The 24,494-nt window shown below is 41.9% G+C and overlaps 1 protein-coding gene across 2 annotated transcripts in view; it reads left to right on the forward strand.

Annotated features, from left to right (window-relative positions):
* Nucleotides 1-863: 863 nt before the first annotated feature.
* The window catches only part of gabrb2b (gamma-aminobutyric acid type A receptor subunit beta2b), a gene marked incomplete at both ends in the record, with an annotated part of 134,206 nt that continues 110,575 nt past the window's right edge, over nucleotides 864-24,494 (forward strand). Inside the window, 3 exons of one of the 2 annotated variants that reach the window (XM_080436260.1) lie at nucleotides 864-946; nucleotides 1,252-1,352; nucleotides 2,696-2,763. In XM_080436260.1, the coding sequence (XP_080292386.1) occupies nucleotides 864-946; nucleotides 1,252-1,352; nucleotides 2,696-2,763 (252 nt within the window). Of the gene's footprint in view, nucleotides 947-1,251; nucleotides 1,353-2,695; nucleotides 2,764-24,494 lie in introns of those variants that run through there. The other variant, XM_080436261.1, reaches the window with a different exon arrangement.

Here is a 24,494-nt window from a genome sequence, read left to right on the forward strand (position 1 = left end):
AGTAAATGTACTTAGTTACTTTACACCACTGCAAGATTTGTGGGGAGAGGGGGGATCCTACTTGAAAACATTAAGCTATAAAACGGGGGAATCCCCCCGTTTAACCGCTGTGTATCTATAAACTCCGGAATTCCTCTTTTCCCCTTTAAATGTTCCTCTGTTACATGGGAACAAACCAGCGTTGCCAGGTTCTGTGAGAGAAACAAGCAACCAGCCAGGTTTAGGAAAACAAGCCCAAAAGAAGCGACCGAATTGGGCCACATGAGCACTTTAAACATATACGTCTGCTATTTGAAAATAGCCGATCTACAGGCTCACAACGCGTCGCGATGAGACGTGTTGTGAGCTTGTAGATCGGCTATTTTCAAATCAAATCTTGGGGACATTTTTGGAATATTTTAACAACTCGTTAACAACGCAAATCTTGCATGTATTTGTCCCTGGCAGCCTGGCTGGCACGAAATATTTTCAGATGAGGGGGGCTCGGTGGACTAATACATTAATTTGGGGGTCCTTGACAAAAACAAGCCCAAATAAGCAACGACTTACACTTCAGAAACAAGCCAGAAAAAAACACAACCCGCAAACCACCAACAAATATTTGACAAGCAGCAACCTAACAGAAAAAACAAGCCCATCAGTAGTCGCTTATAATAAGCGGACATGGCAACACCTGGAAACACCAAACTCCACCACTCCTTCCCATGATGTTGTGGTCGGGGTGTGCGCTGCGCATGCGCCCGACATTGGAATTACCGCACTGGCCAGAATAAGTTGTAAGCCTCCGTATCTCTCTGAGTCTATAGTCTAGTATCTCTCTCACTTAAATGAAAAAAAGGAAAAGCATCAGATCATCACAGACAATGGCGGTGTTTAGAATAAGGCGGATGAGCCTGCGTGTCCTCTGGTCCTTTCCACTGATCGTGGCCGTGGTGTGTGCACAAAGGTAAGTGGCTGGGCTGTGATAGACGCTCCTTTACTTTGTGTGTGCGTGTGTGTGTGTGTGTGTGCATGTGCATGCTGCGTGCATGCATGCGCGTGTGCGTGCGTGCGTGCGTGTGTGCGTGTGTGTGTGCGCGCGTGTGCGTGTGCGTGTGCGTGTGCGTGTGCGTGTGTGTGTGTGTGTGTGTGTGTGTGTGTGTGTGAATATGGACGTTCCTTGGACATGTTTGGAGATCTGAGAAAACGTTTCGCATTTATAAAGCATTGTTGATTCCTCTCTGTCTCTGATCTCTTTCTGTTCCACCACAGCACTGCCAAAGCCAACGACCCGAGCAACATGGCTCTGGTAAAAGAAACGGTGGATAGACTGTTGAAAGGTTATGATATCCGATTGAGGCCAGATTTCGGAGGTAAATGAAACGATCGAACTCGCATCTTAATCACCAACTCCTTAATTTGACTATGCGTCCACATTGTCAGCCGGCATAACACTGTAGTTGGAGGTAATTGATAATAAGTAGGCTATACGTGTCATGTCTCTGATCCGCGATCTTCAGGTATAATAGGCTATAGCAGTGGTTTTCAGCCCTTTTTCTCATATCAAGGTCCTTTATTTATTCGGTGTTTGAGCCACGGATTCACCGTTTGATGAGATTTAGCCTCTCAGACCCAAGACTTAGAATATTTTGATGTCGTTGGATACGATTTCGTCCACAATTCCATCCATGCTGTATTGATGTGGGTACCAATGGGAGAGATAACAGGCAAACGTTGATCAAAATAACAATTCTTCTACATTCTCTAATTGTGCAGACCTCTTGTAAATTAAGTGAAGCAGATGTTTAACAATCATGTAACTCTTGAGAGCATGACATGCATCCAAAATAAAGAAACCAAAATAAGAAACCAAATGGACCCTTACGGGTCCATTTGGTTTCATTTTACGCTCTCAATAGTTAAAGATCTATAAGGGGTTAATTTGGTTACCAACTCTGCATCATTTAGCATGGGGACCCCCCTCAAGGACCACTGGTGGTCCACGGACCACTGGTTGAGAACCACTGTTTTACACCTATCGGGGACAGCTCGTTCCACATGTGCTAAAGAAGTCTAATAATAAACACATTTCGACACCATTATACTCGCACAATTGAAGCATGCCTTTTGGGCGAATGGTCCAAATAGTTGCCTAATAGTAGCCTATAAAGTGCATAGTGTTATTGGATTATAAGAATTGGACTACAATCAGTGTGACAACCATTGATTGATTGATTGATTGATTGATTGATTGATTGATTGATTGATTGAATACTTTGCAAAAAGCTCAGAAAGTACAGTTCTACACAAAAGGATGCTAAAAAGGATGAAACCCAAGAAAGCACTATATAGCTTGTTTCCATTGGGGTCCTCCTGTCTGTGTATTCAATTCATTGATTAACTCTAGGCTATTGGGCATTGGATTATGTCCATTCTTGAGAATAATATGTTCTTATAGTCTTGTGTTATTTGGATCTAGTGGCCATGTAAAGAGATTCTATTTGAGTATAGCCTATGGGGATATAACTTCTCGAGGCATTATTTCCCCCCCAACTATCAGGAGCTGTAAAGTGTATCCCGGCTAACAATAGTCATTTATGTTTCAAACATTATTATTAAACGTGTCTATTGTCTTCAAATGAGTCGTGACGCTGTGTGCTTGCTGACTGTTATTGATATACGTGTGTTTGTTTGTCCTCGTTTTGGGTGTCTTCAGGTCCTCCTGTTGGTGTTGGGATGAATATAGACATAGCAAGCATAGACATGGTGTCAGAAGTCAACATGGTAAGTCATTATTGCATGACCAATTCTTTATCCCACGATCACCTGCTGTGGCCAGTGTGCAGATTCACACTGGGGGCAGTACTCACATTTTTTACTTAAGTAAAAGTATCAATACTACTGCAATATAGAAACACTGTTGCTGTCTGGTAATCAAAATTGACTTGAGCAAAAGTACAAAAGTATTGGCATCAAAATGTACTTTGAGTACCAACAGTAGATGCATAATATCCCATTTCAAGTTTTCAAATGTACAACAATCTTTTGAAAATAGCAGATCTAAAAGCTCACGATCCCTCGCATCAATCAGCTATTTTCAAATGGCTGAAATGTATATAGGGCTGAAGTGGTTAATGTATGTTTTGTAATAATAATCAAAATCTACAAAGTAACTAAGTAACTAAAGTTTTCAAATAATTGTAGTGTAGTAAAGGTATAATATTTGCCTCTGCAGATGTAGTGGAGTAGAAGTAAAAGTACTGAGAATTGGAAATACTCCAGTAAAGTAAAAAATACCTCAATATTGTACTTAAGTACAGTACTTGAGTAAATGTACTTAGTTACTTTACACAACTCACTGGGGGACACCTCCCCTTCCCCCAGCCTGCCACCAGGGAAGACGGGATACCCCCCTTCCAGCGCTGCATAGGCTGTCAAAATGTTTGGCCAATTTTCGATGGATACATACGACTATTTGCAGTGGTGTAAAGTAACTAAGTACATTTACTCAAGTACTGTACTTAAGTACAATTTTGAGCTATTTTTACTTTGCAAGAGTACTTCCAATTTGCACTACTTTTACTTCTACTCCACTACATCTCAGAGGCATATATTGTACTTTTACTCCACTACAATTATTTGAAAACTTTAAGTTAATAGCTACTTTGTAGGTTTGTGACAACAACGCGTCGCATTGTGAGCTTGTAGATCTGCTGTTTTCAAAAGATTTGTATACATTTCAAATCTTGTGAAATGGGATATCCTGCATAATGAGTACTTTCTACTTTTTGTACTTAAAGTACACATTGACGCTTTTGTAGGCCTACTTGTACTCAAGTAGATTTTGAATTCCGGACACTTACTTCAACTTGTAAACAGAGTATTTCTACATTAGCAGTATTGATACTTTCACTTCATTAAAAAAACGTTAGTAGCCTACTTTTTCCACCACTGACTATTTGTAGATTCTTTTTTTCGTTTTAGGGTACGAGATTATGATTGAAACCTCACATACAAGAGACAGCCATTTGTTTCTATTGTCAAGGATCAGCCTGCTTTGTGATGCACCTGTGAATTATAACCGTGTCAGAGGATTGATCGTGTGTCAGCCTTTAGAGAGTGAGCTTTTCCTTTGTGTGAGCATGTGTGGGCTTTTAACTGCGCTGTGTCGATAAAATACACACAGATGTGATACACACTACCCTTGGCCTACACGTTTCAGCCAGGTAACAGCCAGATGAATAAGATTTGGTAACAATAAGGTCCCTGTTGTTCACATCTCATCATTCTATAACTTGAAAAATGTGACAGTGCCATGGAGGAGATCAGGGTTTTGCTTCATACAAGAGCACCCCCTAGTGATAGCTTTCAAGTACTGCGCCTCAGTTTAGGTCAACAATAAATACATTATTTAAAAAAATAGCATTATTAAGGAAGGTCACTCTTCTTGACATTGGCAACAAAAAACAACCCAAGACCTAATAATATCTATTGGGGGGGGGTCATAAGATTCTGATTGGACCATTGTCAACTACATTATTTAACAATTTCATGGATTTGTTTGTTTATTTATTCATTATTTCAGATGACGTACATTTATTGGTGTTGCACTCATCAAGTTTTCAGTGGCTAGTTTTTCCAAACTGTGTGGAGATGGCTCTCGTTGTGTGTGCAGTCGTTTTTTCTTCTCTTACTCTCTCTCTCCCTCTCTCTCTCTCTCTCTTTCTCTCTCTCTCCCTCTCTCACATGAGCAGTTTAAACATATACGTCGGCTATTTGAAAATAGACGATCTACAAGCTCACAACTACTGTGAACTTGTAGATCTGCTATTTAAAAAAAAAATCTTGGGGGACATTTTTGATCTCTCTCTCTCTCTCGCTCTCTCTCTCTCTCTCTCTGTGTGATTCTAGCTGTGATGTGAGTCATGACGTGATGTCAGAGAGTGATTACACGCCAGAGTATTTTTGGCAGCAGTACACCCGAAGGCTGTTGTTCTCTCGTTGTTATCTTTGTGTTCAAGCAAAGCGTGTTGATGAGGGGCGAGATGAGAGGAGGATGTAGCACGGTGTATATTTGCATGTATTTGCATTGACGTGTTGAAGGAGTTGTTGGAGAGTCTAAAAACACACTCCGAGAGAGAGAGAGACACGCACACGCACACGCACACCCACACCCACACCCACACCCACACCCACACCCACACACACACACACACACACACACACACACACACAGGGTCTTATGACCTACACGTTAGTTATTGGGTGCTCTATGCATTCATATGTGTAAGTGATTCTCAACCTTTTTTATTTATTTAACCCATTAAGACCTGAAGCCGATAAAAAAAAAAGTCTAATCCTAACTGTTTCCTGAAAAGTTCCAGGGACCCCCAGAAGCAAAGTCATGTTTAATTTTTTTTTTAAACATGAGTTAAAATATTTTCAAAAATAGCAGTAAAAGTCAACTAATTGTCAGGTAAAACATCACATATCTAATAAAATAAAATTGATATGATATCAATATAATATCTAATAAATCTAATATAACACAGTGATAGGTTTTCAATAACGTGAGTCCCGGGACTCACTGGATGTCATTAGAATGAGTCCCACTAATCGTAGATTAGATGTTGGCCTATTTGACAGTGCAGAAGCATAATTGCTCTGATGCCTATAACATTAACGAGCGTCAGCTGGACACAGACACACACACCTGCCCTCTGCAGCGCTCTAATTTGAATGTGACTGGGTCACTGTAAGGATTACTGTGATTGTGGTAAACTCACATTTCATATCACACACACACCATACAGTAAGAACTCCTGTAACTTCTTAAAAAAATACATTATATTTTTTCAAAAAGCGATACCGATATTTTCCGATATTACATTTGTATGCTAATGTCGGCCGATAATATCTGACACCCCTAGTATTTACATGGGTGAGAGTAAAAGGGTCTGCCTCTTTTACGTTTACACCTTAAGGTGTCCGGTGAAGGGCAGTTCGGGTGATGTTGCCCTGCTCTCTACGGATTGCATGCCCAATCCATTTCCGGCCGCCTTCTCATAAGGTTGGTAGCCATGTTGTCCTGTTTACACAGGCTGAAGAAGATGTTGGTTAGATATGGTTTTGGGCCAGAATATTCTCAGTGTTTTCCGTAGGCTTTCGGTGTGAAAGGTTGACAGTTTGTGGAGATTAGACAGGACGCAGCTCTGGCACAGTCTCAGCTTGGTGTTGGTGCTGTACTGGGCCCACTTCCAAACGTTGTTAAGCCTCTGTAAGGTGTTTGCTGGCCTTGCTGATCAGTAGCGTCCCCAGGAATTACATTTAGGGCAGGCGAAAAAAAAAAATTCAACCCCCCCCCTCTTTGGCGATCAAAAACCGGCGATGTTTTGGCCTTATCTCTGGAACGGAAGGTCCAATCTGCTCAGTTCAAAGCTTGTTGGATGCGTGGCTTTGAGGCACTAAGAGACATTAAGCACGCAATGACACATTTTCGGGTTATTTGGGTTTTCTAGGGGAGGCGAGATCTTAGTTGGGCAGGCGACCGCCTGTCCTGCCTCTACAGTGGGTACGCCACTGTTGCTGATTCTGCTTGTGATGTTACTGTCTGCACCCCCATCATGGTTGACAACACTGCCTATGTAAAATGATTGCATCATCAGCTTGCATGCAAAGGTGTTCAGATGACATGTTTTCTCTTGTATAATGTTGGTGTGTGTGTGAGAGAGAAAGCCACGTCATCTACAAAGTCGAGATATTCCAATTGTGAGAAGATAATACATTGTGTGTGTGTGTGTGTGTGTGTGTGTGTGTGTGTGTGTGTGTGTGCGTGTGCGTGTGTGTGTGTGTTGATACAGCGTCTTTGATCTTCTCCTATGACTGTAATGTATTCACATGATAGCAGCTGGTGTAGAGCTAGAAGAGCTCTCTCCTTTCTTCTCCCTTTCTCCCATCTGTCTCTCTCTCTCTCTCTCTCTCTCTCTCTCTCTCTCTCTCTCTCTCTCTCTCTCTCTATGCCGCTTTGGTTTGGTGAAAAGATGGAGCCACCCTCTTCTCTTTTTTTGTGGACACCCACAGAAGCTACGGGAGGGAGATAATGGAGGAGGTGTAGCAAAAGGGGGTACAGTCGATCTAGCAGCACACTATTGACCGTTATGGTAGAGCCCTAGGCCCAGTGGTGGAAAAAGTAAAAGTATCAATACTGCAACATAGCAATACTCTGTTACAAGTAAAAGTCCCGAATTCCAAATTTACTTGAGTAAAAGTACAAAAGTATTGGCATCAAAATATACTTAAAGAACCAAAAGTAAAAGTACTCATTGTGCAGAATGTCCCGTTTCACAAGTTTTCAAATGTATACAAATCTTTTGAAAAAAGCAGCTCTACAAGCTCACAATGCGTCACATCGCGGCGCATTGTGAACTTGTAGATCGGCTATTTTCAAATGGCCGAAATGTATATATGTAGGGCTGAAGTGGGTAATGTTTTGTAATCATAATCTAAATCTACAAAGTAACTAGTAAATAAAGTTTTCTGATAATTGTAGTGGAGTAAAAGTACAATATTTGTCTCTGAGATGTAGTGGAGTAGAAGTAAAAGTATAGAAAATTGTAAATACTCCAGTAAAGTAAAAGTACCTGAAATCTTTATTTAAGTACAGCACTTGAGTACATGTACTTAGTTACTTTCCATCACTGGGTAGGCCCCTATACGCACGCTCAGATGTGGCTCACATGTCCGTCTCCTGCCCTACGGCTACCAGTGCCTGAACAGCATCACTTAACATGCGTCATGCTAAAATGCAGTGATGATGATGTGTGCGTTTATTCCATAGAGTTAAAAATAATAGTGAGGGCACCGGAAAGTGAGTTGCTCACCCAGCGCATGTGCCTAAATCACCCCTTCTTCCTGGTTGTGAAATGTGACGGGCGGGGGGGTTATTTGGGGCTTCTGTGAAACGCTGTGTGTCACGGAGGTGACGCGTTTTGCATCACTTCTATGCGCAAGCTTGTGAGTCGAGCCCATTGGTCGAAACCGTTTTCGCTCGTTCGTGACAGTGGCCCCCAGGCCGTTTTTAAAGGTTCTATGACATTCATTTTCCCTTTTTTTTATGTTTTTTGGGGGGTTTTATGACCTCACTCAAAAAACCTGAACTTTGAACATTCAGTGGATTTTCTGTGGTCTGGGGTTTTCTGAATAATTAGGCTGAAAAGTAATCTTAGATTGGCCCTTGGATAGTGAAGTCACAGGCCATTAATCCCGCCCACTCCCCTCCTCGCCCCTCCCCTCCCATATCCTTTCCTTTGGGGGGGGGGGGGGGCGGAGCAGAGGTGATGATTGACAGGCAAAATCCCTCAACAGCGACACCCGCAGGCAAAGATTTATTTTTTTCATTGCAGTTGAAAAGGCTTTAGAAATGTGAGAGCAAAACACCTGCAATGGCTCACTAGAGTGGAATTTTCAGTTAAAACTTTTTATACACGTTTGAAGGACCCATGACAAAGACTTTTAATGTGTTGTAAAACTGAATGTCATGAAACCTTTTAAGCTGCAGTACCAATGAATGGCCAGCATGTCCAATGCGCTTCAATGCAACCTCTGGGTTCTTGGGGGCTTTTGGTTTATTCAGACAGAGGCGTGCTTGACAATGGGGACCGTTGGCGAAGAGCTGTTGTGGCGCTCTTGACAAAGAATAGAAAACCAATCTAGAGATTAGAGCAGTTAGGACTGGCTGCCAAAATAACTACTGACCTCTGCTTAATGCTGTGCTGCCGACCTGTCAGGTTGAGGTGTTGGCATCAGTCAAGTTGCTTCATAACGTTTTAGACCAATTGACTGCTGATACCTTTCTCTGTTCCCACCTCTCCTATTGGTTGACGGGGCTCTTTGAAGTGACACCGATAAGTGCCAGGCGCTTAAAAAGTGTCACGAGCGAAACCAAGCGTCAGTGTTTTTTACAGGTTGTTCGAGTGGATACGTGGGCCTAAGCTCTGCCTTCGCAAACGGTGCTTATGTTTCCGCAGTGCGGAGCAGATCCTCACCCCATTTCAACTCGACCCCCTAAACTCAAGTTTTAACCCATTAAGGCCGGAGAACGCATCTGTGTCATTTTTATTTATTTCTTTGGCTATTCAAAAATAGCAGATCTACAAGCTCATAGCGCGGCACCGAGTGCCGCGCTATGAGCTTGTAGATCTGCTATTTATTTATTTTTAAGCGTGAAAATGTGTGCAAATCTTTGAATATATATTTTTTAAAGCCAACATTTGTGTAAAATATTTTGTTCCAGGGAACCGCCAGAAGCAAAGATTTGAGTTACAAAGGTTTGCTTTAAAACAAATATTAAAAGATTTGAAAAAAAAAAATAATAATTCAAAAATAGCAAAAAGAATTGCAAAAATTGCATAAATAGCAGATCTACAAGCTCATAGCGCACTCTGTGCCGTGCTATGAGCTTGTAGATCTGCTATCTTTGAACAGCCAAAGAAACCGAAAATGACACAGATGCGTTCCCGGTCTTAATGGGTTAACAGAGGGAGAGCCTATGGGCGCCCAGGGCACAGTGAAGCAGCGAACAAACGCAATCTGAATATGTATAAAAATGTAAATGAGGTACGACGGTGTTATACGAAGCGCAGGGCCTCAGGTTATTACCGGCTCCACTGAGTCATACGGCAATACAGCAAGTCACACGTTTCCTCGTGTAATAGTGAAGCCTGGGAGTCAGGTATATGTGAGTGAGAATGCTAGCGGCTTGGGTTCGTTACGTACCCACCAAAGATCCTTCACTCCTGGGTGTCCGACTTCCAAGGGGCTGGACATGTATGACCCGCAGTGGTGGAAAAAGTACTAAAATTATTTACTTAAGTAAAAGTACCAATACTGCAATATAGAAATACTCTGTTACAAGTAAAAGTCCAGAATTCAAAATTTACTTGAGTAAAAGTGCAAAAGTATTGGCATCAAAATGTACTTTGAAAGAATCAAAAGTAAGTAAGAATCAAAAGTAAAAGTACTAAATAATATTTGAAAATAGCAGATCTACAAGCTCACAACGCGTCGCGATGCGACGCGTTGTGAGCTTGTAGATCGGCTTTTTTTCAAATAGCCTATGAATAAAATAGGGCTAAAGTGGTTAATGTATGTTTTATAATGTAATCATGTATCTGCAAAGTAACTAGTAACTAAAGTTTTCATATAATTGTAGTGGAGTAAAAGTACAGTATTTACCTCTGAGATGTAGTGGAGTAGAAGTGAAAGTATTGGGAATTGGAAATACTTAACTAAAGTACAGATACCTCAAAATTGTACTTAAGTACAGTACTTAAGTAAATGTACTTAGTTACTTTCCACCACTGGCGGCTGGGTTCGTTACGTACCCACCAAAGATCCTTCACTCCTGGGTGTCCGACTTCCAAGGGGCTGGACACGTATGACCCGGTCATGTTAGACTTCTAGGGGTCAGGCCTAGTAGCAGCATGAATATTTATCTTAGTGTGAGCGCGCTGACATTATCACCCTGTCATGTGAAGAGGTCATGATGGTGTTGGAGGGAAGGTCACGTACCTAGCGGCACTGAGGGTTCATACCGCATGACTCAGAGGTGGACATACACACAAGTACACACACACACACACACACACACACACACACACACACACACACACACACACTGAATGCCAGTGGTGTAAAGTAACTACGTACGTGTACTCAACTACGGTACTTAAGTACAATTTTGTTTTTATTTGAAAACTTTTACTAGAACTTTATAGATTTAGCTTACAAAATGGATTCTACTTTTGGCACTTTAAGTACATTTTGATACCAATACTTTTGTTCTTTTACTCAAGTACATTTTGAATTCCGGACTTTTCTTGTAACAGAGTATTTGTATATTACAGTATTGATACTTTTACTTAAGTAAAAACATTTTTTTACTTTTTCTACCACTGCTGAATACCAATGGCATGTCAGACATGCAACCCAAGGCCGACGGCTTGGGAAGCTGTACCTCAGGAACGAGACAGAGGTGGATTACTAGACAGTTTATATTTAAGCCCAATTTATTTATTTCACATGAAAAACAAAAAGTTATTTCTTTCTCTTTCAGATTAAATGCTGTGCCAACAGTTTTTGTTAGGAGAGAGAAATACTCGTGTCTGAGGGTGAAGTAAACTTATTATCCTCCAGCAAAAGGCTAGAAATACCGCTACCGATGCCAACAAAGGATGAGACGAGTTTATCGATCGCTCGAGAGGGTGCTCGGAAATTCACAGCCCTCCATTTTAGGACCCCGGCACAATCCAAACCTATGACGCCTTCCCCTCTTGTCCTAATGGACGTCAGTTAGAGATTACTGCATGACATGGCATACAGAATGGTCAATAGGAGGACGGAAGAATGTAAATGCACTTCTCTCTATCTCTACCTGAACTTGAGAGCTTTCAAATGCTATTTATTCACATTGGTAGTACTGTTATCTTAATCTATTCAGCCTGCATGGCGTCGACATCGATATTTCTGGAGTGTGTTTTACATTGGGCCGCATGGAATGGTTTTGGCCAGTAGGTTGGTTGATTTGTGTAATGTCTCCAGATGATATCAGAAACAACAGTAAGGGCCCTATCTTGCCTTACCCCTTATCCCTAAACTTTTTTTTGCCATTTTCTACTGTTTTGAAAAACATTTTAAAATAGTTCAAATAGCCAATCTACAAGCTCACAACGTGTCGATGTAGATCAGCTAGTTGAACTATTTACATTCCCCCCCCCCAAAATAGTAAAATATGGTTAATAATAAAGAAAAACATCATATGGATGCAACTGGGACGTATCATCGGTGTAGTAGCCTGGGGTCGACGGGTGTTTCGGGTCTCGCAACATACACCCTCGCCCAGGTGACCCAGCCGGGGGTTGATCAAGGCCCCGACTTACGTCCCAGTAGCTACCCCACGGTCAGTCCTCTTAGGTCAAGACAGGGCCCCTGCTCAGTCCGCTTCTCCGGAACTACTCTGCCGGGGGCTGGGGGAGAGTGGAGGCTCTGTCACGTGGAGGGACTAGGCTCTGTGGGTGGCCTCCTGGCCGGGCTCCTCCTTGATCTCACCAGGTCCAGGACCAGAGTTGCCAGATCTGCTTATTATAATTTCCCCGCAAGATTTTTTTTGAAAATTGACGATCTACAAGCTCACAACGCGTCGCATCGCGACGCGTTGTGAGCTTGTAGATCTGCTATTTTCAAATAGCTGATGTATATGTTAAAGTGCTCATGTGGCCCATAGTCGCTTCTTTTGGGCTGGTTTTCCTAGACCTGGTTGCTTGTTTCTCTCACAGAATCTGGCAACGCTGTCCAGGACCTGAGCGTTGTACCAGACTCTCCCCCCATTCCAAACATTTCCTTCTGGCGTGATGGTTTCGTGGTGGTACTGCAGGCTCCACTTGCGGCTTGCTTGAATGGCCCTCCTTAAAGGCCTCACACGTGGGTTTGTTGGGCTTCTTCCTCATGGAAGACACAGGCTGGGGGCGCTAACCCATACTGCTCCCCGGAGTTTACCAGGCTATAAGTTTACCAGGCTATGCTAATACAAAATAACTAACACAACTGTGCGGTGGTTGGATGATGTGGTCTCCCTTCTCTTCCATTGACATTGATCCTGTGGTCAGGTACAGGACCACTACTGCATGAAGCTCAAAGCGTAACATCTCCTCTACACAAACGTGCATTAGAAATTGTGCGAGAGACCCATGTTTAGTACCCGGGTAGGACGTAAATCTTATGTGTGTGTGGATGAATGTAGGGCACAACTTTAAAGTGCTTTGGATAAAGGCGCTATAGAAATGCAGACCATTGGCCGTATCGTTTACAACCACCGCCCCGCATCATCTTTTACTTTCAACCGGTTGTGCTAATCAACAGACACCTATCTAAACACAGTATTGTTTTTAATGACATATAAAGTATCTATCAATAATGAAAAAAAAAAAACGAACAGACAGTTTGATGCCTGTCGTCGTTCTGCCTTTACGAGGCACATATCAGTGTTATCTAAATGGATTACTAAGGCTCTGCATGGAGACCTGTGTATCTAAACAAACCAGCGATGAATAATGCAAGATGGGAGGGTGGGCTTGCTGTTGCGTACACACACACACACACACACACACACACACACACACACACACACTCTCTCTCCCCGCAACAATCCATCTATTTCTCTCTCGCTCCCAATATCCCTCCCTCCACACATCCCCGGTGACTTTCCCTCTGGAGGCCTTCTTCTGAAGGGCTCCGCTACGTTCTCGCTGAATGATGTATGACCAGGCTATGTGTAATGTATATACAGCTTCTCTGAGAGCGCGTGGGCTTCTTTTTCCTTTCTCCGAGCCAAATCTGTTGATAAGCCCAGCAGGTTGCCGGCAAGTTCCTCAGGTGGGGGGGGAGGAGAGGGAGAGAAAGAGAAAGAGAAAGAGAAACAGAGAGAGAGAGAGGTAGCCGGGATGTTAGAATCAATGGTGCAAGAGTGAAACTGGGCTCACATTGAAACCATTTAGGACCAGCGGTGTAAAGTAACTAAGTATATTTACTCAAGACCACTACTGGTTGACAAGAGAACCGGTACCTCTGGTGCTCTGAAGCACACATTTTGAGGTACTTTTACTTTACTGGAGTATTTCCAAGTACTCCACTATCTCAGAGGCAAATGTTGTACTTTTACTCCACTACAATTATTTGAAAATTTTAGTTACTAGTTACTTTGTAGATTTTGATTATTAAAACATACATTAACCACTTTAGCCCTATATACATTTCGGCCATTTGAAAATAGCCGATCTACAAGCTCTCAATGCGTCACATTGTGAGCTTGTAGATCAGCTATTTTCAAAAGATTTTTCTACATGTTATACATTTGAAAACTTGTGAAATGGGACATTCTGCAAAATGAGTACTTACTACTTTTCTACTTTAAGTACATTTTGATACCAATACCTTTGTACTTTTACTAAAGTCAATTTTGAATTCCAAACTTTTCCTTGTAACAGAGTACTTCTACATTGCAGTATTGATGCTTTTACTTGAGTAAACAACGTGAGTACTTTTTCCACTACTGTTTACGGGGCACTGAGAGTGTCACTTTGCAGATGAAGGACCAAAATAGAAAACCGAAAGGAAATATTCTATAAATACAAATGCGTGACAACTAAATTCATAGGAAATTTGCAACATCTGAAGGGAGATATTTGTGTCACGATGACCATGGGGAGCTTCAGTCGTCATTAGCATACAGTATTCTCTTTGCCAAGAGGCTCTATGCACAGCCATATTGGAAATAAATTGGGCCTCTTCCTTACTTCCTTCACCGGTCTTACCAATACTAATTAAGGCTCTGTTCCATTTAGTGTAGCACAGTGGACCCCCATAACCCTGAGAGTGTACAAATGGAACCAAATGGACCCTTACGGGTCCATTTGGTTCCATTCGTACACTCTCAGAGTTACACACCCGCAAGGGGCCATTTGGGACCCCCTCAAGGAACCATGAGGGTCCCTGGACCACACTTTGGGACCCGCTGGTGTAGCAGAGTGTCTCCAGTGAGCCAACATGCTCAATATCAGCACCTTAGCTCTGTTTGACCAGAATGGAACAGAGCCTTCATTAGTATCATTGGTAACACCTGTGAAGGAAGTATGGAAGAGGCCCAATTTCTGGCCAATATGGCTGCTCTGCATATAGGGCATAGCAGTGGCGGCCATTTTCTGGTTCCACTTCAAAATAGTCAATGCATTTTTCCCATTGACATTTCCATCATGAGCATAAAACGTTTGATTTTGTGAAAACACTTATTTGAAAACGGCAAAACAAAGGGTATTTATTAAATATAGTATATCATATAATTAAATATAAAAATTAAAAAAAATCACAGAAAAATGTTTTTATGGTCATGATTCACCAGGACCCTGGATGGCTTGATTCTAGGCTTAAAATAATTGATATTTTCGGAAATGTCAATGGGAAAAATGCATTGACTATTTTGAAGTGGAACCAGAAAATGGCCGCCACACTGCTATGCCCTATAGCCTATTGAAATAGGGGTGGAGCTACGGTATGTTGGGGACTTGCTGGTCGGATATACTACAATGGACCAATCCTGGATTGGTCACCTTGACACATATGCCACCCCATGGCACGGGCCCTCTTATCATGAGGGACGATACGGTCCATTGACCCCAAAATACCGGGTGTATACTCCCATGCCACATAATATACCACCAGCCATCTGTGCACTTGTGGGATATACCGACCACTCACTGGCCATGCTACAAGTCTCTGCTGATATGCTAGGATTACAAGGCTATTAATTCATACCGTTTCACAGCCAGTTGGCAGCAAAGATGGACAAAATGTGTAAGAAAAACAGAGAGTGAACATTAGGATGCGGATGGAGTGACAAAAATGCAGAATTGCTAATAGGTTCTATGCACAGCAGCCATATTGTAAAGACATTGGGTCTCTTTCTTACTTCCCTCACAGGTGTTACCAATGATACTAATGAAGGCTCTGTTCCATTCTGGTCAACTGTAATGGTTCCATTTGATTCCATTTGTACACTCTCAGAGTTATGGGGGCCTGGGATTTAAAAAGGTTTGAGAACCACTGTGCTACACTAAATGGAACTGAGCCTTCATTAGTGTCATTGGTAACACCTGTGAAGGTAAGGAAGAGGCCCAAAATCTTTCTAAAGTGCATAGAGCCTATACACGAAACCAAACCATTGCTGAGGTGTCAGACTCAGTCAGCTGCTGCTGCGGTGTCAGTCAGCTGCAGTCACTGACTGCTCACGTTACTCTTTTACAGTGCTTTTTAATAACTTTTACTAACGCTAACTTTACAAAAATGTACAGAAAATCGAGACAAACCACCTGCGTCAGGTGTCAATAGATAGGCTAGTTTATGGCTAGCTCTGCTAACGTCAACAGATGGACAGAACCGCAGCAGCAGCTGACTGACACCGCAGCAATGATTGCGCCACCTACGGTGCAGCGCTCTGTGGATTCATGTATAGGATGAGGGTTGAGCTCTCTCTCTTTCTCTCTCTCTCTCTCTCTCTCTCTCTCTCTCTCTCTCTCTCTCTCTCTCTCTCTCTCTCTCTCTCTCTCTCTCTGGAAAACATTACAGCTCTGTTACATCACTAGCCTAGCCTACGTCAAAGCCAACCATCTAGGGTATATACTGTGAATGCATTTACAAGCTCATGGTCTACACAAGCCAACGGTCGTCCTGGTTATGACGCAAGCTAGTGCCTTGGTTAATGGCCGTGCTGAGCTGAGACTAGTCGTCCTTGGCAAATCGTTTGCCGAGCTTTACGCAGTCGCTCGAGCAGACCAGTGCTGGATCACGGTTCCTATTCTTTAGAGGCAGTGGTGGAAAGTAACTAAGTACATTTACTTAAGTACTGTACTTAAGTACAATTCTGAGGTATTTTTTACTTTACTGGAGTATTTCCAATTTTCAGTACTTTTACTTCTACTCCACTACATCTCAGAGGCAAATATTGTACTTTTACTCCTCTACAATTATTTGAAAACTTTAGCTACTAGTTACTTTGCAGATATAAATTATTACATTATAATACATTAACCACTTTAGCCCTATTTTATACCGAGGCTATTTGAAAATAGCCGTTCTACAAGCTCACAACGCATTGTGAGCTGGTAGATCGGCTATTTTCAAACATTTGAGTATTTTTACTTTTGGTACTTTAAGTACATTTGGATACCAATACTTTTGTACTTTTACTCAAGTAAATGTTGAATTCCAGACTTTTACTTGTAACAGACTACCTCTACATTGCATTATTGATACTTTTACTTAAGTAAAACATGTGAGTACTTTTTCCACCACTGCTTGGAGGCTGGTTTCCTTCCTTTGTATTCTTCATACCACAATTTATTACAGTGTCATCATGTCCACCCCCCGCCCCCCCCGAATCTCCCCAACCCCCCCATTCCCGAACCCTCACTGTAGCGGTTACATAACCTGAGCAGCCACTTAACCGGAGGCTAACTTCATATTACCAAGCTTGTGACGAAACATGACATGGAGACTAGCGAGAGATTATAGGGTTTATGTTTGTGTGTGTAGCAGTGGTGTAAAGTAACTAAGTACATCTACTCAAGCACTGTACTTAAGTACATTTTCGTGAGAACAGAGTACTTCTACATTGCAGTATTGATACTTTTACTTAAGTAAAACATTTAAGTACTTTTTCCACGACTGGTGTGTGGTACACGTGTGACCGTGGACTGCGCGGAGGCTTCCTTACTGTTCAAGTTCTTCCATTCCGGCTCTATTATGGGATTTATATTCAAAAGAAGTGGTTCACAATATTTAATGGAGGGCTGTCCTCATAATGTATTTTCCCCTCAGGTGTTTCAAATTGTACATCTTCTCATTGTGTGTTGACAGAGTCTCAAGGTTCAAGGTTATTTTATTGTGTCTCCGGGGAGAGATCTGTCTTGCATGGAGACAAAGAGCAGCCGCACACGATACAATGCAACACAATGCAATACAATAGCGGATATGCGCGTGACATCATCGTACTCGGAAGTTATGCGGTAATGCCTACTGAGTGGCAAAAAACTACTTTCTGGCCTTGACAGCCCCATACATCCAAACAGAAAAGTCCTATCTGATTGTATTAAATGATGTTAAACTCACCATCTTGGCAGCTTGAAAGCTTGAATTATCCTCATTCTATCTGCAAAGTTTTTGTTTCATAAAAATCCACCGTAGACATCGTAGATGGTAGCTGTGTGAGTGGCCCAGAGAAGACCGTTTCAATCGGCGACATTCCATTTTGCAGTAGTCGCGGTTTATGTTAAACAGCGATCAGCGAGGAGAAAAACAACAACCGAGATAATGGCGGATTAGGGGAAGATTTAGAGCGACGGCGGGTGGGAACGAAAATCTCCGGATACGGATATTATCATATCCGGGTGTGCTACAATGAAATGTGTCACTGCGAGGGAGGCCTACAATGAAATGTGAACCTGCGGAGAAAAAAAAAAGACCACTTCGCATAGATCTACGCGACTGGCACGCTGCGCAATTATTTAGGTTCGCATAGATCTACGCGATTGGCACGCAATGTGTACAAAATTTAAATTGGGTCATTTTATCATCTACTCAGGCTTTTGTGAACACCCAAGACATTTTACCTGACACTCACACGACCCCTTCCTATACAAACCTAGCCTGGCTCCACCCCCTAAATCGCTAGCCTCGCATTCAGGGTCTGGTGACGCTGTCGAAGGCGTGGTTTTCTCGGTTGAAAATCTGTACGGCGAATCGGGATCGGGATAATCCAGTATGAACCAATCGCCAAAGAGTCCAACTTTGGCCACGCCCCCATCTCAGAAAACGGCTGCACTGAGAGGGCTTTCAGACTGAATAATGGAGTGAAACGAAATGAAAATTCAGGCTGAGTGTCAGGCTAATACAAACCCATTGTAACTTCCATTTTGACCATGATAGATTCATCAAGAACACCCGTCCTTGGTTCTAGTGTCTCATAATGCCCTCCTAATACGTGAGGGGGCCATGTTTTTTTCGATAACTTTTTCATTTCTTTTATTACATTTTGTTATTGTATAAATGAATATAAATCGGGACAGATCGGTTAAGATGACATTTTATTCACACAAAAAGAGTTGTTGATTGCAGCTTTTAAAAGGAAGGCTGTGCCTCCATTCTCCCATCCTCCCACTTGTCACTTAGGTGTGGTGCACTTATAAGAGCATTTAAAGAACAAAGCCTGGAACCCTGGAGTTGGCTTTTTTTCAGCATTTAAAAAGATGTGAGAGGTTGCACTGATGCTGCTGCCTGGGGCCCATTTAGTCCTTTTTTTTCCACTTGTAAGGGAAATTTCTTAAATTGATACCATAACTTTTTGTGGCCCAGAGGGACCTTTTTTCCTGTCTCTCTGGATCACAGATTGTGTAGCTTTCACCGTTCGTGGTCTGAACATTATATGGAGATGAGGCTCTTTCCACTGATCCCGGATCTCCAGTGATGGTGCTTCACTGCACTCGGTGGTTAATTTAAAAGTTTCTTCCATTGGGGAGTCAACTCTGTGCTGTGTTTTTTATTTTTTTTAACCCATTTAGACCGGGAACACATCTCTTTCATTTTAGATTTCTTTGGCTAATCAAAAATAGCAGATCTACAAGCTCATAGCGCGATATATACATATTGAACATTTGTGAAAATCGTTGAATATATATATTTTAAACGAACATTAGTCAAATATTTTGTTCCAGGGACCCCCCAGAAGTAAAGATTTGAGTTACAAATGTTTGCTTACAAACATATATATATTAAAAGATATTAAAAGATTTGCACACATTTTCACGATTTTCCAAAAAATAGCATATCTGAGCTTGTAGATCGGCTATTTTCGAATAGCCAAAAAAATATATATCTAAAATGACACGGAATGCGTTCCCCGGGTTTTAATGGGTTAATGGAACATGCCGGTCAGCCTGCTGACCCTTGATGGAGAACATTGTGCACGAAAGCGGGAATAATATGATCGGGCTGGGTTATGAATAAGTCATTTTGGCATCAAAACAACACTGGTCCTAAACGCTCCTCCTTGCACATTTTTGTTATTTATTGAAATGGACCGTTTACGAGCACCAAACTGAGGACGGGCGATATGATATATTGCCTCACGGCCGGGTGGGTCTCTCTCAAACCTTTCAATTTCCAGAAACCCCCCATAACCCCGAGAGTGTATTTACACTGTCGGACTTACAGACCTGTACGTTTAGACCCCCCCCCCCTGCCCCGCATTTAGAACAGTGGTTCAAGAACCCCCAAAATGATATGTTATATGGCCACTATTTTGTTCCAGGGACCCCCTAGAAGCAAATATTTGAGTTACAAATGTTCGCTTGAAAAAATATATATATTCAAAGATTTGCACACATTTTCACGATTTTTTCAAAAAATAGCAGATCTACAAGCTCACAGCGTGGCACTCGGTGCCGCACTATGAGCTTGTAGATCTGCTATTTTTCAATAGCCAAAGTATGAAAGGTTAAACTTTTTGCAATGCTACATTAACACATTTGGCTGGGGACCCCCTGGAACACCCCCCCTCCCCCCCCCCCCGAAGGACCCCTGGGGGGTTGAGAACCACCGTATTCAGCTATTTCTCAGTATGGTATACTTTGTCGTACGGTGAATCGCGACTATAGCGATCTATACGAGCTCCGCACCGCGTTGCGTTGCAAAACATTGTGAGCTTGTAGATCTGCTGTTTTTGGATTATTTTTCTTTGGCATTTCTTTTTGTGTGCCTACAATGACATTCTCAAAATAGGGACCCCAGATTGAAAAGTGGTTAAAAACCTTTAATATCTATACTGACGGGTCTTGCAAACAGCCACCATTAAGGTTTAAATCTACCGTGCATCGCAGCTCTGAAGAAGACAATATCTTTGATCTTCCTGAGCAGTGAAACAGTACCGCAATTACGCCCCTTTTCCACTTAACCCATTTAGACCGGATGCAGACGCATCCGTGTGTCATTTTTAGATTTCTTTGGCTATTCAAAAATAGCAGATCTACAAGCTCATAGCGCGGCACCGAGTGCCGCGCTATGAGCTTGTAGATCTGCTATTTTTGAAAAATCATGAACATTTTTTTTTTTTTTTTTTACGAAATCTTTGCTTCTGGGAATTCTACAAAATCTCTTCTATCAGCTTTTTGAAAAAAATTATGTTGCTATTGTGGTTCCCAAACTTTTTTTAAATGTCAAAGACCCCCAAAATTATATGTATTTGGCCGTGGACCCCCATCTCAAAATATTTTATTCCAGGGACCCCCCCAGAAGCAAAGATTTTCGTTAAAAATGTTCGCTTTTAAAAAACATATTCAGCATATTCAAAGATTTGCTAAAAAAAAAAAACAGATCTACACACTCATAGCGTGAAGTGACGCGCTATGAGCTTGTATGTCTGCTATTTTTTCAGCACATCAGCTAAAATCTCAAATGACACGGGACGCTTTTCCCCGGTCTCGATGGGTTAAACCCTCAGTGGTCAAGCACCAGGACACCGGGGCGGTGTTTCTAGCCACCACATTATTCTCGCGCACTTTAACAGTGACATTCTAATTAGTGTGAAGTATGTGTGGGAGCAGAATCCCTCATGTCTTTAACCCATTGAGACCGGGGGAACGCGTCTGTGTGTCATTTTGAGCTTTATTTTTGGCTATTCAAAAATAGCAGATCTCATAGCTCATAGCGCTGCACTTTTTTTTTTTTTTTTTTATTTGATTAAAATCTTTTAATATATATATATATATATATAAAGCAAACATTTGTAACTCAAATCTTTGCTTCTGGGGGATTCTACAAATGTCTTCTAAATCCTGACAGTTTAAAAAAAAAAAAACGTATGTTGCTTTAATATCAGTAATTCTCAAACTTTTTCATGTCAAGGACCGCCCAAAATGATATATATTTAGTCATGGACCCCAAAATATGTTGTTCCAGGGACCCCCAGAAGCAAAGCTTTGAGTCACTGTTTGCTTTAAAAAAATACATATATCAAAAGATTTGCACACATTTTCACGATTAAAAATAAATAAATAGCAGATCTACAAGCTCATAGCGCGGCACTCGGTGCCGCGCTATGAGCTTGTATATCTGCTATTTTCGAATAGCCCAAATAAATCTAAAAGTGACACAGATGGTCGTTCCCGGCCTTACCGGGTTAACACCCATGGCTCTCTCTCGTTCACACCGTGGGCTCTTCATGCCAGGCACTGTAATTACCGACTTGACTTGCGATAGCCACGGGCAACCACTTGTCCGCCCTGCTCTTGAAGAAAGGACCCCTGTCAAAGTTCATTAGAGTCAGAGCATGTTCCAGGGGCCCCTCTGTGCTCCAGCTCCAGTGTGTGGCCCCCCGTGGGCAATGTAACAAACGCCATCATCAAGAGTCTGCTTATTTTACAGCAGTGGTTCTCAAACCTTTTTCATGTCAAGGACCCTCAAAATGATAATGTATTTGGCTGCGGACTCCCACCCCCCCCCCCCCATCTCAAAAATATTTTGTGCCAGTTTCAAAAATAGCAGATCTATAAGCACTCGGTGCCGCGCTATGAGCTTGTATATCTGCTATTTTTGAATAGCCAAAGTATAAAATAATGCTTATATTAAAGGGATACTTCACTTTAGGGCCGGGGAAACATTTAAAAAATATATTAAAAATAAATGAAAAAGTAATGGAAAATGCATGGCCCCCTCACGCATTAGAGTGTCCTACTAATGTGTGAGGGGGCCTTTATTTTGCCATAACTTCTTTCATTTTTTTTTTATATATATTTTTAATGTTTATTTTATGTGAAAGTGAAGTATCCCTTTAACACATTTTGCTTGGGACCCCCTGGTACCCCCCCCCCCCCCCCCCCCCCCCCAGGACCCCACTTTGAGAACAAATGATCTACAGTATATTACCCCACCCATAATGGGCTACTAGCATGCATGGGTTAGCATTGTTTGTATGTTGTTGTTGTTGGGGCGAGCGCTGATATTTCTACTGCTGTTTGTGCAGGGGAGATAATACGCTTTGAGCTTCATCTCAACACCTCGATCTTGTCGACCAGTGTAGTGGTCAACCGCAGGATCGAAATATGTCAATAGAGAAAGAGAGAGAGAGAGAGAAGAGAAGGGAGACCACGTCCAACCACCACAGTTGTGTGTGTGTGTGTGTGTGTGTGTGTGTGTGTGTGTGTGTGTGTGTGTGTGTGTGTGTGTGTGTGTGTGTGTGTGTGTGTGTGTGTGTGTGTGTTAGTTATATTGTATAAGCATTACTCTACCATACGGATAGGTTAAGATAACATTGTATTCACACAAAAGAAGTTGTCGATTGCAGGTTTTAAAAGGCTGTGCATCCATGCTCCACCCTACCACTTGCCATTTAGGTGTGTGCACTTAAGAGCATTTAACCCTAACGTTGAAAATTGTCACACCATCATTAAATTTGGGTATATTTTACCCGATATAATAAATTCTGTAAAAAAAAAAAATCAACATGAAATTTCACCAAAAAACGAAAAACAGATATCATGGGGGGACCCTATAAAAAGCAGCAAAATGTTGAAAATGTGGGTATTGTTAAAAAACATATTCCTAAAGATAAAGAATGGAGCTGGGAACTTTTCCTTTGGTCCACCATTCCTGGGACATGTGAGCCTTGTCCAGTGAAGGCACAGTCTAATTGCATCAGCTGACCATAGTGGGAGTATGGGAATTCATTTTACCCTCTATCACTAACGTTGGGTGAAAATCACCCCAAGACCTCCCTGGGGGGAAAAAAACAGAACAAATCTACCTGCTATGACGTCAGTGAGCATCCTAAAGGTACCCAGGGTCGTAACGCCCAGCTCAGACATCAGCAACATTATGAAAATCACATGATTACAATTGTTCGGGTGAAATTCACCCAACGTTAGTGTTAAGAAAGAATCTGGGAGTTGTCTTTTCATAGCATTTAAAAGATGTGAGAGGTTGTGCTGTTGCTGTTGCCTGGGGCCTTTTTTCCCACTGTAAGGGAAATGTCTTAAATTGATACCATAAAACTTGCATATTTGTACGTTGTCAGGCTGTTCAACACAAGTTGAACAATTTCCTTGCTTCCGAGTCAATTCATTCTCGGCGAATGCAATTGTATGCTGAACTTCAAGAATAGATACATTTGAATAACTTGGACTTGGACTTGGAGTAGAATAGTGTAGTTAAATACAGGTGTACATTTTTAATGGGAACATGTGCAGAGCACTGCATAAAGGTCACTGCCGATACCCCTGGGCCACCCTGCAATGAAAAACTCATAAGCTGCCATGGGCTGTGATGTCTGGGTGAATGTCGAACGAGGGCTTAGACCCCATCATAACTCTTCTATTAGCAGGTAGCTTGGGATCTGCTGGATCACATCAGTAGTCCATACAGCATAACAAGTTCCTGCAAATTCCTTGCAATTGTTCCTTGGGAGATCTTTTTAGAAATTGCATTGCCCTCCATGTTCCCCAGTGATTCATACCGTATAGGTCAACTCATCTCCCTCTATCATTTTCTCTACTTTTGTTTGTAATAACTTTGCTATAGTGACTTACCTTTCTCATACACTCTCATAACGCAACGTCTTTCTCTTGTACAATCAACTGAGCCTCAAATCCGTGTCCCACAGCACAGAGATGTGTTAATCAAAATAAACTCAACTCTCATCCGCATCCAGTATTATCCAAAAAGACAAAAAGCATTCAAGGCGCTCTTCTTTAACCCATTGAGACCTGAAGCCGATTCTACATGTCTCCTAAATCTCAACTGTATTCTGAAAAACCTATGTTTCTATATCAGTGGCGCTCAAACTTTTTCATGTCAAGGACCCCCAAAATTATATGTATTTGGCCGAGGACCCCCATCAAAATATTTTGTTCCAGGGACCC

Source organism: Gymnoscopelus braueri (assembly GCF_963280865.1).
Source record: "Gymnoscopelus braueri genome assembly, chromosome: 8".
Taxonomy (NCBI): domain Eukaryota; kingdom Metazoa; phylum Chordata; class Actinopteri; order Myctophiformes; family Myctophidae; genus Gymnoscopelus; species Gymnoscopelus braueri.